The sequence below is a fragment of the Musa acuminata genome, chromosome BXJ2-8 (genome assembly GCF_036884655.1).
Source record: "Musa acuminata AAA Group cultivar baxijiao chromosome BXJ2-8, Cavendish_Baxijiao_AAA, whole genome shotgun sequence".
Lineage (NCBI taxonomy): Eukaryota > Viridiplantae > Streptophyta > Magnoliopsida > Zingiberales > Musaceae > Musa > Musa acuminata.
Genome location: NC_088345.1, coordinates 52,195,483 through 52,207,580, shown reverse-complemented (window position 1 = coordinate 52,207,580; position 12,098 = coordinate 52,195,483). Strand labels below are relative to the sequence as shown.

General features: G+C 35.7%; 1 protein-coding gene across 2 annotated transcripts; it reads right to left on the bottom strand.

The window, feature by feature from the left end:
* Window positions 1-1,271: 1,271 nt before the first annotated feature.
* LOC103996441 (pescadillo homolog) lies at window positions 1,272-11,878 on the bottom strand. 2 transcript variants are annotated; one of them, XM_065122934.1, is made up of 15 exons: window positions 11,746-11,878; window positions 11,269-11,447; window positions 11,086-11,171; window positions 10,802-10,930; window positions 9,972-10,091; window positions 9,768-9,893; window positions 8,016-8,100; window positions 7,782-7,892; window positions 6,446-6,539; window positions 5,987-6,273; window positions 5,656-5,763; window positions 4,534-4,655; window positions 2,908-3,127; window positions 2,606-2,809; window positions 1,272-1,599 (listed from the first exon to the last, which is right to left on the bottom strand). In XM_065122934.1, exons 2-15 carry the CDS (start codon window positions 11,290-11,292, stop codon window positions 1,519-1,521), a joined length of 1,797 nt encoding a protein of 598 aa, XP_064979006.1. In that variant the 5' UTR covers window positions 11,293-11,447; window positions 11,746-11,878; the 3' UTR covers window positions 1,272-1,518. The 2 variants fall into 2 exon arrangements, with proteins under 2 accessions (XP_064979006.1, XP_064979008.1); XM_065122936.1 differs by having other exon boundaries at window positions 11,269-11,438; window positions 11,746-11,868.
* Window positions 11,879-12,098: the final 220 nt, after the last annotated feature.

The following is a 12,098-nucleotide window of genomic DNA, read 5'->3' as shown; positions in this document are numbered from 1 at the left end:
AGCATAAGTTGTAAATCTAATCAAGGAATTTTTTCTGTCTGCAATTGATTTGAAGATGAACTCATCCATATATGCATATCTATTAATACAAAAAAAAAAAGATGAACCGTGGTGGAGAGGATTAATATACGCAATCTTACTATAAGCAACATTATCGTTATACCGAAGCTCATCCTCAATTTTGATCGAATTATATTCTTCAAAATACCTTTAATCAAATGATAATTTACATAATCCAAGATTTCATGAACACTTTAAGACAAAAGAGTAAACTTATACTTAGAAAAACAAAAAAGAAGAAAAAAACAAAGAACATAAAATGAATTAATATAAAAAAAGAAAAAAATTACTATAAATCGATAAGAAGAAATAGAAATGGATAGACCACCAAAGTTTTAATGAAGATGATACTAATTTTAATCAACCTATTATATATATATATATATATATATATATATATATATATATATATATATATATATATATATATATATATATATATATATATATATATAATAGAGGCATCTATGATTACAAGTTTCCAGATGAAGGAAAGGAGGATTCTATGAAAAGCTTTGTACTACTCTTTTATTTTAAATGCGACATATGTTTCTCACCACCATGGTTGGTAGTAAAAGTATGTGTGGAGTGTGGGATGATGACTTTTCTCATTTGCTATGGTACATGGACCAAAACTAAATGATAGAAAGGTGGTGGGGCTGTATGAAACATGGTCTTGGTACAGCTCTTGATGGCAATTGTCATTATCATTTTGAAAAGCAATCCAACCTGGTATTTCAATTATCATTATAAGCCAAGATCTAATTTCTTCTTGTTTTAGTCCACACAAGGAAAATGAATGATAGGATCCTATAATTATTTGTTACACTCCTAATCCATTCATTAGTATAATAATACAGATGCTCAGTTGTTGTGTGGAACTGTGGAGTCCTTTTTTACCTATCCAGTGAGACATCACAGGCATCAAAGTGTTGTTTTTGGTCAGACTCTTCATCATGTTGTTCACACACACACACACACACAAATATATATATATATATACACACACATGACTGTCTCTAGCTTTTTATGTTAATACACATCCAGGGAGTGATAAATCCCTGTCAATTAAGGGTCTTAACAGTTGAAAACAAAGACAAACATTTCAGGGTTGGAAAGGAGAGTTTGTATACTGAATCAAGTGCTGATATGGAGATTTCTACAAAAAAAAAAAAAGGCAGAGAATTTGATCACATATCCACTCAGGCAGAGAATGTCAAGCTGAAGTCTCTTTAGATGGTACAAAGTACTTGAATAATACAAGTCTACTGAAAATTTGTTGCATAAGTTACTTTCTGGTAGTCAAGCCTCTTTAGGAACAAAAAATTACCGAAAATAAATCAGAAGTATATTGTATTGTGTGATACTTTGGAAACTCGACGGGGGCACACGACGGCCGCAAATAGCAGACTCAAGAGAATCTCTTGATGGCCGCAGCAGAAGATTGGAACTAGTAGGTCAGCCGGTTTTACTGGCTTCCGCGTTTTTCTTTCTCTCTTTGAGGAGCTTGATCTTATCCTTTTTCCGTTCTTGACCAATCTGTTGAGTGGGAGGAAGCCAAGGCACAAAGACCATAAGATATCTCCAAAAGAAATCAAATCATGTTAATGTAATATGATAAAGCACTTAAACAAAGAGAAAGCATAGGCAAAAAGTAGGGACAATAGAACTTTATCGTTGTAATCATCAATTTCAGAAATGAAAACTCTATACCCGGTCAGCCAGTAAAGAGCCACGAAGATGAATAGTGAAGCATTTGTTGGCCACCTCTTCAAACCTAACCCATTCTTCCCTGAAGCTCATGAACATTGCTTTTGACTCGAATAGAGGCTTGAGCGTTTTGTTACCCAAATGCACATGATTTGCATCCTAATCTAAAAGTCTAATACATCCTTGGCTAGGACCACAGACAAGATAGGGAGCAGGAATTTGTCTAATAGATAACAAAGATTAACAAATATGATCAATTATTTGTCTATTAGTAAAAATATCACTCACATTAACACCTTAATCAGATGAGAACAGAGAACTAATTTAATATACGAAGGTTTACTAGAGCAGACGCATTCCGACCACAAATCAGCTTTAAGTTACAACTGTGATGCTCTCAGACATAAATTAGATTCTATATCCCATAATTGATTCTATATACTACCTTTATTCGAGCAAATTCTGAGCAAGGATTACCAGCCTATCAGAAGGCCAACATCACAAGCTGGCAGTACAGAAACTAACTATTAAATTGAAGACTTTGTATTGGAAGCCCATTCTCGTAAAATGATCCAACTGATTAAACTAACTATTAAGATTCGTGTCTGACCATCAGCCACTAGTCTTCCTAAAATTAATTGTCTTCTGCTGTTTATCAGAACCAGACCTATCCAGTTTGTCTGACTGGAAATTAACTAGGTACTGGTTCCTTTCCTTTCAGTTCTATATTTTGATGACAGTTTTCTAAGAAAATTATATGAACTGATCCCCATTAACATTTTTTTTTCTTTTTGCAAATGATACAAGCAAATATGCAAATGGAACAAGTGAGTACCTTCATAGCCTCATAAAGCTTCCTCTTTTTGCGAGACATAGAAACCTTAGAAAGATCCTCACTTTCTTCCAGGGTAGTCATAGTATCTTCTTTTACATTCTCAACTGAGCTTTGCAAGTTCTTATTAGACAAAGACGTAGAGTATGTGATTCCCTGGAGTTCCATATTCAATTCATCATGGTACTGCTTCTCAAGCATCGTCAACTGTAACAACCATTGCCTAAGTATCAGCTTATATCATTTCAGAGGAACTAAAACTATATCTTATAATCAAAGAAGACAAAAGATCATTGAGCATGTACCTTCCGCTTCTTTTCAGCAGCTTCATTAGCTTCGGTACGATCAATAATTCCTTCAACCAAAAGAGTCTGTGGATCATCTAAACCTTGACTTTCTACGCCTGGCATCGGTAATACTTGCTTCTTGGCTGCAGCTTGAAGGCGCTTGATTGTTTCTGCATACTCAGGAATATATCCTTCAGCTTCATTGTCAACAAAAGGTGACAAATGTGGTGGTGGAACCCTGTTATATGAAACAAGAAAATTACTACACAAACACATAGTGTATGCGAATCAGTAGAAGAATACATCAACATGCTATTAAACTTGATTGTAGACATCAATATGGCTAACTGATACCCATTAGTCATAGCATTTCAAGTAAACTTTTAAAGCCTTCACACAATGCTTTACCTTGTCACCAGTCAGAATTAATTCAGAAACTACTATAAAGAGAGGCTTATTAGTATCCTGTCAATAGTATATAAAGACAGTTTCTTCTCAAATAAAACCATATCATCCAACATCAACATATATTCTGGTGAAAAAGGTCAACTCTAATGTAATTATGTCCAACTATTACAACAGATCAATAAGATAGTTGCTGGATGTTCATAAAGTTAAAGGGACAAAAATGTCGAGAACCTTAAGAATATAGCCAAGTTTTGCAGATTGGAATCAGTCTCCAAGAGAAGTACAAATCATCCAAAATCAAAGGATAAAACCAAAATTTGTCAACTCTAGTTGAAACTTGTCACTACGGGTCCTCGTACTTCAGTGTGTAACCCAGGTAGACACTCAAGTGAAACCTTCTTATTGGTATACAAACCAGCATTTCAAACAGCTATATTAATCTTTTAATATATTGTGGTGAAAAAATTTTGTACTTGATCTTTATCTTGGCAGTCCTGCACAAGACATCACAGCAGAACTCCAGAATTCTTAGAAATAATAAAAAGAACATCCTGATACTGTGAGATACCTAGGACAAGAATAATAGCGGCTCAAGTATAGTTGTAATGCATATATCTTCTATCCATCAGATATTATCAAAAAGTGGAAATCTTCCACCACCCTGATAAGCATTTACATATAAACAATATTACATTACGTAAAAAAGCTCCCTTGAGAGCAAGGCATAAGATCTTGGTCCAGTACCGATTTTGGTCAGTGGCTGGACTGATGAGGCACCATAGTAGTTCCACATATACCATAGCCTTTAATGCACATTGCCTTAATAATGCTAATCAGGAATGTAATACTCCATCCATTTGGCCACACACCCAATAATATAAATGAGATACCACGAAATCCATCAGTAGCAGATATATTCACACATATAAAACAACATCCACATGTCCCAAAAAATATCTATGTGAATCAACAACAACTAGTAAAACTATAGATAGTTTCTTGTTGGAGGGTTCATAAGACTCATTAGTGCTTAGGAAAACAAGTTTGGCAGCAAAAATGTGCATGAAATTTCAATGAAGTTTCAGATGCACACAACACAACAACAATGAGATGTTCAATTTCATCAAATACCATTAGCAATTAAGAAAAAGGGCATGGTAGATCCTTTAAACCAGTTGGATCTGATCTCTGATTCAGTAAAACAACAAAGTGGAACTAAACTTGAAAAAAAATTACCTTCCAACTAAGTATTTCTCTGTCGGTAATATAATCCGAGCATTAATGCAATCATACACCCATTGTGGCTGAACGTATTCTCTAGAAAGGAAAACATGTCCTTGTGTTGGCCTATCAACAATCTGTATAATGCCAAGAAAATTCACAAAAAGGAAATCCCTTAGCCGAAGGTCACAATAAAAAGATTTAAAAGCACAACAATCTTGAAACAGTTACCAGCAAAGGTTTTCAATTGCACAACTGAGAACAATTAGATGATACGTAAAACCAAGAATTGTTATAAAAAAATAGCTCAGTATCAATGTGATACTATTCATTATTTTAGTTTTATTATGTTTTATTTAATGATACTGAGTGGTATACGTTGGTATATAGATAGAGTGCAAGAACAACACCACTTCGATAGGTTATAGAAACCGGTAATGGGTCAAGATTTGGAACCTTGGTACAAAAATTGTTATGAATTACAATGCACGAGGTTCTCAACATAATTTTGAAAGGAAAAGAAACAAATATAGAAAAGGCAAGACTTAGTCAACATCTTGCTCTTACTAATTACCCAATCTAATTGATCCCAAACCAAGAACTCATATACTAGAACCACTTTGGTCCCCATCCCCAACGTTACAATTTTCCAAAATAGGTATCTTTTGTTGCATAAATCACATGTCATATCCTAAAATATGTTGCAAGTTGTTTCCAACCATCTAACATTTTAATTTATCTCACCAGGGATTTCCATGATGGATTATCAGACAAATAAGAAACAAATCAACCAAAATTAAGATGGTGTCACTTGTCAACTAAAATTTGAATAATATGTAGAATCTCGTTAGACATGCATTTTCTGTATTTTTCATAAAACAATCCCTTCCTGCACCATGATGCATGGAAATCAGTACCAGATCTATCTGACCAAGTTAAATTGGAGCTGCAAGCAGCTCAGAAGAGTTTATGGCATCAGGTCCACAAGTATCCCTATATTTCTTCATGCGTCAATTATTTGAGGGCATTGTAGCAATATGTTTGCTTATTCTTATTTAAAAATGTGTTTTAACAAAATTTGAGCAGCATGAAACTCGACTGATATAGGGCATGCATTAATGGCGAATGAATTTTTACCTGATGAGTGATGTCCTCATCTGATTCTTTAAATGGAGAACCATCACCCTCCCAAGAGACCACCCCACCGAAAGCTGGAATTACAAACAGCAATGACTCTCTTGGAACCTAAGGCAATACAAGTATAACAGATACCATCAGGCATCAGCAAAAGTCACTGACAGCCAATTATCATGATATTGAGATTAAGAGACAGAATAATTCCAAGTACAACTTTCAAGCTCTAAAATAGATTCAAACTTTGACCCAAGATCCATATACTTAATAAGATAAAGATATAAAATATCTTTAAAAGTTCTTTGACACGATATAATTAACATGCTGCACTCACCTCACGACTTAAGAAAATTTTGAAGTTTCTGAAAAGATTTCTGCATTCTTTTTTCTCATGATCATCATCATCCATGTCATCAGCATTCTCCATGAGATGCATTAGTGCACCTGGTTCATTGGCTGGAAGCTGATGTTGCAGCTGAGCAAGCCTAAGCTCAGATTCCTCAGTTCGTGTACCTGTTTTCTCAACCTCACGTTGTCCATCTTCAATAGAAGTAACCGCTTGAGGATCCCCGGATAACCTTCCAGATCCAGCAGAAATGTAGCGACACAATGCATAAAGCTCTTAACACATTAAGAAACACATAGTTAATCTAATTAGTTATAAAAAAAAAGAAAACCTCGCACTAGAGTGAAAAAGATGAAAATCATAAAAAATAAGCGGCATGTACATCACTCTATTCTGACTAATAAAAAAGATTGCTTCAACTGAAGGTTTCATCAGTCAAACATTTACCAGCAGCTAAAGCTTCCAGCCGAGGATCAAGAATAGGGGGATACTTCACATTTATTGAATGATAAAGCTTGAAATTTACAAAACCTAGAAGAGCCTGCATCAAGAAAGAAATACAAGAGGGAGGAAAATCAAAATAAAAAGATGCACAGTAAGAACATGCACAAATGTAACTATCTAAAAAATAAAGTGTATAGCTCCATCATATTTCTTGTTGAGTGAAATGCACCAAATTGGTCGGTACAGCTTGAGAGTCGACAGAAATGGAAATATGGCCATATAGACAATATGGCAAATTCCACATCCAACTGAGAAATAGGGAGAAAAAAGGAACAAGGAAGAGACAGAATGACCGAAACAGCTGTAAAATAGCAGAAACAACATAAACAAACCACACTAAAATGACTTGCAACAAAGAAGGCCATCTTGTGACTTTTAAGCTGAACCGGCTTTCCTTGACATGAAAGCCTTGAGAGTCCTCAAAAAACCTTGTACCTCACTGTCCAAATCTCAGCTCAATTACATCAGCATTTTGCAGCTTCACAACATTGTCCCTTAAATGAATAGGCAATCACAGCTCAAGTTTACAAGACACGACTTCTTTGTTCCTTCATATATTCATAGTTTGCGCAGATCTATGAATCAGATCTATCCATTCAGAGGTTTCCTCTCCCTTTTTCCCCTTGATTTGGTTTCCCTGTACATAGGGTATGCATGGCTTGGATGCCAGGAACTTATATTCTTTTGCCAACTTGCACATGGTTTGCTGCTAGAATTTAAATCCTTAGCCTTAACAATGCAAAGTAAATCAACTTGAAGCAAATTATTAACAAAATGTTTATTCTTAATGCCAAATTTTGAACTACCATGATCTATGATCTTTTAAACTAGTGTTGAAAACATGAATGTAATCTAAATACCTACAATTGAACACTCATCATGGTATTCAAATGCGACACAGGAGTTGATCATTTCAGCAATTCAGCACAAACATAATAACAACATCATAGGTTAATATTTTTGGTCTCACACACTTTCAAAACACCAACCATCTATCAACTCTCTCCCACACTTACTAACAATAAACACGATCATCATAATGACATCATAGAGAAACTTTTCGGATTTCATGTTTCAAGACAATAGTCTATTCTATTGTAAATTGTGCATCGTTTTTTCCCCATGTTTATTTTTTGTCTCACTGAAAATAGACCAAAATGTACTTGTCCAACACAATGGCATTCATAAGCTTCTAAATGTTATGTTTTTGGTATACAAACTGTCCTCAAAGATGGATATGGTCACTATGCAAGATGCACTAATAGTTGTTGTGAATTACCACGTAAAATTCTGAAAAGGTAAGCATGACATTGAAGTCAACATCGTCAGTCAAAACCTGTTGCAAGGCATGTGGAGTTAACCATGTGATTTTCTGACCCTCAACCTCAGCCTGCATCATTAAGAATCAAGACCTCATATTAAATATATATATATATATATATATATATATATATATATATATAAGTAAATAAAAATATGTAAATTATACCATAAATAAACAAGATAACTTTACCTGATAATAAATGCCTTTCACAGATATGAAAGTCTTCCGTAGGCTATGAGTTCGAGAAATGTAGGCTTGCCATTCATGACTTAACCTATTTAGTAGTCATACGCATCTGATTATTTTTATAATCTTGCACACAAATAAGAGAAAATAACCAAATGCACATAGGATATTACCAATGGGAAATAAGATAACTCACATCTCAAGCTCTAGCATGTTGAACATGCTTCAAATCCTAAATATTTAACTAAATGAGAACATTGAAATAAAAGCAGATTTTAGATCAATATTATCTTTTTGCAATCCCAGCTTCTGTTTGGCACTTGGACTTTTGAGACATTTTTTAAAAGGCAATTTTCAGATCTATTTAACATACTGTTCTTATTATATTAGTCCCTACTTCCTAGTTGTAGTAACAAAACCTTAGAAATTGAGTCACGCTGATGAAGAAAAAGAAAAAATATATAGAATCCGTGAGATCAAATACCCATCAAATAGGCTTTCCACTTTTTAGAAACTCAATATTTGAATCTTCCCTTTGCAAGATATTTCAGAACTCTATGAATAATTGTTATCATGTTTTCAACCCGGTGAAGTTTTTAACCAAATTATTGACCAATGCAAATTTAGGCAACAGATGTACTTACATGAAAATCTAAATTGTTATTAAGAAATAAGAAGAAAGATTTCTATAAACAATTACCAGATTTAACTACACTTGGAAAGGCATGAGAAAATGGTATTGAAGCAGTAGTGTTCATCTGAATGCAATAAGAAGCCAATGATACAATCTCCAACCAATTCCTCTCCAAAGGGATAAATCTCTTCAAAATTCATTGTGCCCATATCCTTTGCTAGTACATAAGGTCACATGTTCTCTACCGAACAGTTTGTCTAAAAACTTACAAGACAACTTCTGGCAGAAAAGACCTCAGACAGCTTCATTACATGATACTGCCAAAGTATGATTAATCAACTTGCCATTTCACTAACACTGCAATAAAATAAACACCTTACCACCAAAACTGATAGGATACCCTAGTATTATCAAGAAAAAACCTTTTGCAACAGAACTGCTAAGAAACCATACTGCTATTTCTTGTTGAATCCTCCTCAGATTCAAGTCACTCGATCTACTATGTAAAACAAATTCAGGAAACTGGAAAATTCCAGCTATTGGTCCACTGTTATCATTAAAAATGTTCCAAAGTCAACTACAAAGGCATTATTAAACATCTATATGACAGCTATCTTATATGGATTATAATCCATTACAGCTCTATCTAAAACCAATCATTCACTTAAAACTAGCATTAGCAAATGCACTATGTTAGCAAAAGGTTTGAAAGGCGAAAAAATAAAAGCATCATAAGTCTCAAAAGATGCAGAGTATCACAAATACAAACAAGACTGCTTCTTAACATTCGCTGAATGATAAAACCTAAACTGCTAATTGCATCAGTCAAGTACTTGCATTTTTTCACCAAGAAACTGCAAGTGTGCTCTCGTCTGTAATAAATTGCTCAGGATATAGATAAATGAATTATACTTTGTTGTTGTTGAACCTTATTAAAAAACTTCACAGGACAACACAAAACAAATAAAAGATCAAGTTACAAGCTCCCCAAAAAGATTCCCCCCAAAAGTCAAAGCATGTAGTTTATTTAAGAAAAAATACACAGTCTGCCCTTATTAATCTGCAATCTGAGAAACAAGGCACACTGTTTCTAAGTTGTCAAAGTAATTAAAAGAACCAACCTTCTACAATTATGAATACGTTCCACTTGAATCCGCTCACCCTCAACTGCTGGCAATGCAGCGAAAAGGTGAACCATAGTAAGGCAGTCATCCAGGTCTCTTAGCGCATCAACAAAAGTGGGATACCTAAATGACAAGCAGTAGCATCGCTAAACAGCTAACATTTGTTTCTAAAAAAAGTTCTGCAAGTTCAGAGTTTAAAACCTTTCTAAGATAAGCCTGTCAAGCTTATAAGTAGGTTCACGGTTCAGAAGGCGATCTGCGAGTTCCCTGTTTTTCCTTGCCAAAGCTTTCTTAACCTTCTTTTTATGGGCCCTTATGTCCCTGGAGGATGATAAAGAAAGACATGTTAAAAAAAATATGCAAAAGTATCTCATTCAAAGAACAATAAGGAGCAGCAAATACTGAAGCACAATAAAATAACCACCATCTCACTTTAACCCTAGCCTCATAACCAAATTCTGTAAAATATGCCAATGATATATTAGGCACTATGCTTCTTACAAGATATCAGCACACGTGCTATGAGATTCACTCTCATGTCTCACCACATCAAACGTCAAAACTTGAACATGTGCTTCACATGATCAGATGAACATGGCAAAGGCATGCAGATAAGCGGGATAGATTAGGCAGGATTAATGGAAAACATTAAGACACAATGTTTAGCAAATACACCAACCTGATTATACACATTATCAAATAATGTGAATAGGCCTCTCAAGCAGAGAGGCATGAGTTAAATATGCAGAGGCAAAAGACGAACCAAGCAGAAAATTGTGTCTGTGATCCTCAAGCAGCTAATACCAAGTAGAGACAATATATACAACAATTACAAAGGCGTGAGGAGCCAAGTATTTAGGTTAGGCTTCATTAATCTTCTCTTACCACTGATCTTCTGATATCACTACATTCTTATTATTCTTTTTCATAAAAAAAGTCTGCTTATACATATTTTAAGCTGCCACTGCCTTTACTCTCTATACTGTTCGTTTTAGTAATGTATAAAGCACCCTTTTTCAAAGGAGTAGTACCTGAATTTCTCGAGTAGAGGCTCGTGGGCGAGAAACAAAATATCCTTCATGTGATAGTAAGTCTTGTGGTTCCCTTCCACCTTCTTCTTCGGTTCCCGTGGAAAAATACCTTTGAGAATGCATAGTTTCCTGCCAAATACCAAGATAAAGGAAAACAGATTAGAAAAAAAGAACACAAGAAACGTAACAAACAAACCAATATCCATCGTATTCGATTGCAATAAAAGGAAAAGAACTCAAGAAGAAAAGATAAAGGACACCAAAGTGATGAAACCCCGGCTCACCTGAAGGTGGACAGACTAACTTGAAGATAATGAACCGCCTTCGTCCTCGTGATGTACTTCGCCGCGTTTCCTTCCTTTTTCTTCCCCTAAAATGGAGCAAAAAAACACATCTTTCAGCTAGACGTACAGATTGGAAGGGAAAAGATGGAGAAGGACAGATAGAGAATACGTCGTAGGGATTACCGGGGGCCGGTAGTGCTTCGGCATCCTTTAGGAGATAAAAGGAGAAAGGAAAAGCCTCCTCCCCCGTCGTCGCCTTCGCCTTCGCCTTCGTCGTCGCCGCCGCCACCACCAAACGAGAGGAGGAAAGACGCAATGGGGTTTGCGAGGGTTTTTGAGGCCGTGATCAAAAACTGATGCAACTAGCAAAAGAAGTTCGCATCAAAAACTAATACGTCTCAAGATCCTTATTTTCGCCAATAAATGCAGCCAAAATCCAATCTTTTTATTTCTAGGGAGGGTCAGTGCACGTTTCTGGATTCTAGAACCCTAATCTAAAGTAGAAACAGCAAACGATTCAGAACTGCGAAAACGAATTAGGCGATTCGCATTAGTAGCCACAAGTCCAACATGCTTTCAACTAAATAACAAAAAGAAAAGGGCCGGAAATCGGAGGATCCAAAGGGGGACGAATACGAACGAACAGCAAGCTTGCATTACCTGGAGCTTGAATCTCCAAGAGGGCAGACCGGGGGAAGCCTCGAAGCGATCGCAGTAATTAGGTCTCTCTCTCGCGTTTTCTCGTGCGCTGGAAGTCCTCCCTCCTAAACTTAAATCAAATAACGTGGCGCATATCGAGAAGCGTATTCGCCCTGCACCACCTCATCCCGCCGTCAGATATCCACCACATTCCGTATCCGTGACTCAACTCGTGTCGTGATATTAGTGCTCGGATTTCAACGCGTCAAACATGATGACAGCGCATGATAATAGACGGGCAACCATGGGGCCCTTCCAATAGAGATCTGCCACGTTATTGCATACTTTTCTAGCCTGGTTTACTGAAGACAGAC

Excerpts from the sequence above, each read along its gene's own strand:
- LOC103996441 (XM_065122934.1), bottom strand. The coding sequence starts at position 11,292 with ATGCCGAAGCACTACCGGCCCCCG. Across the intron at positions 9,894-9,971 it reads GACAGGCTTATCTTAGAAAG|GTATCCCACTTTTGTTGATG; the intron begins GTTTTAAACTCT and ends CTTGTCATTTAG. Across the intron at positions 3,128-4,533 it reads GAGAAATACTTAGTTGGAAG|GGTTCCACCACCACATTTGT; the intron begins GTAATTTTTTTT and ends TTCATATAACAG.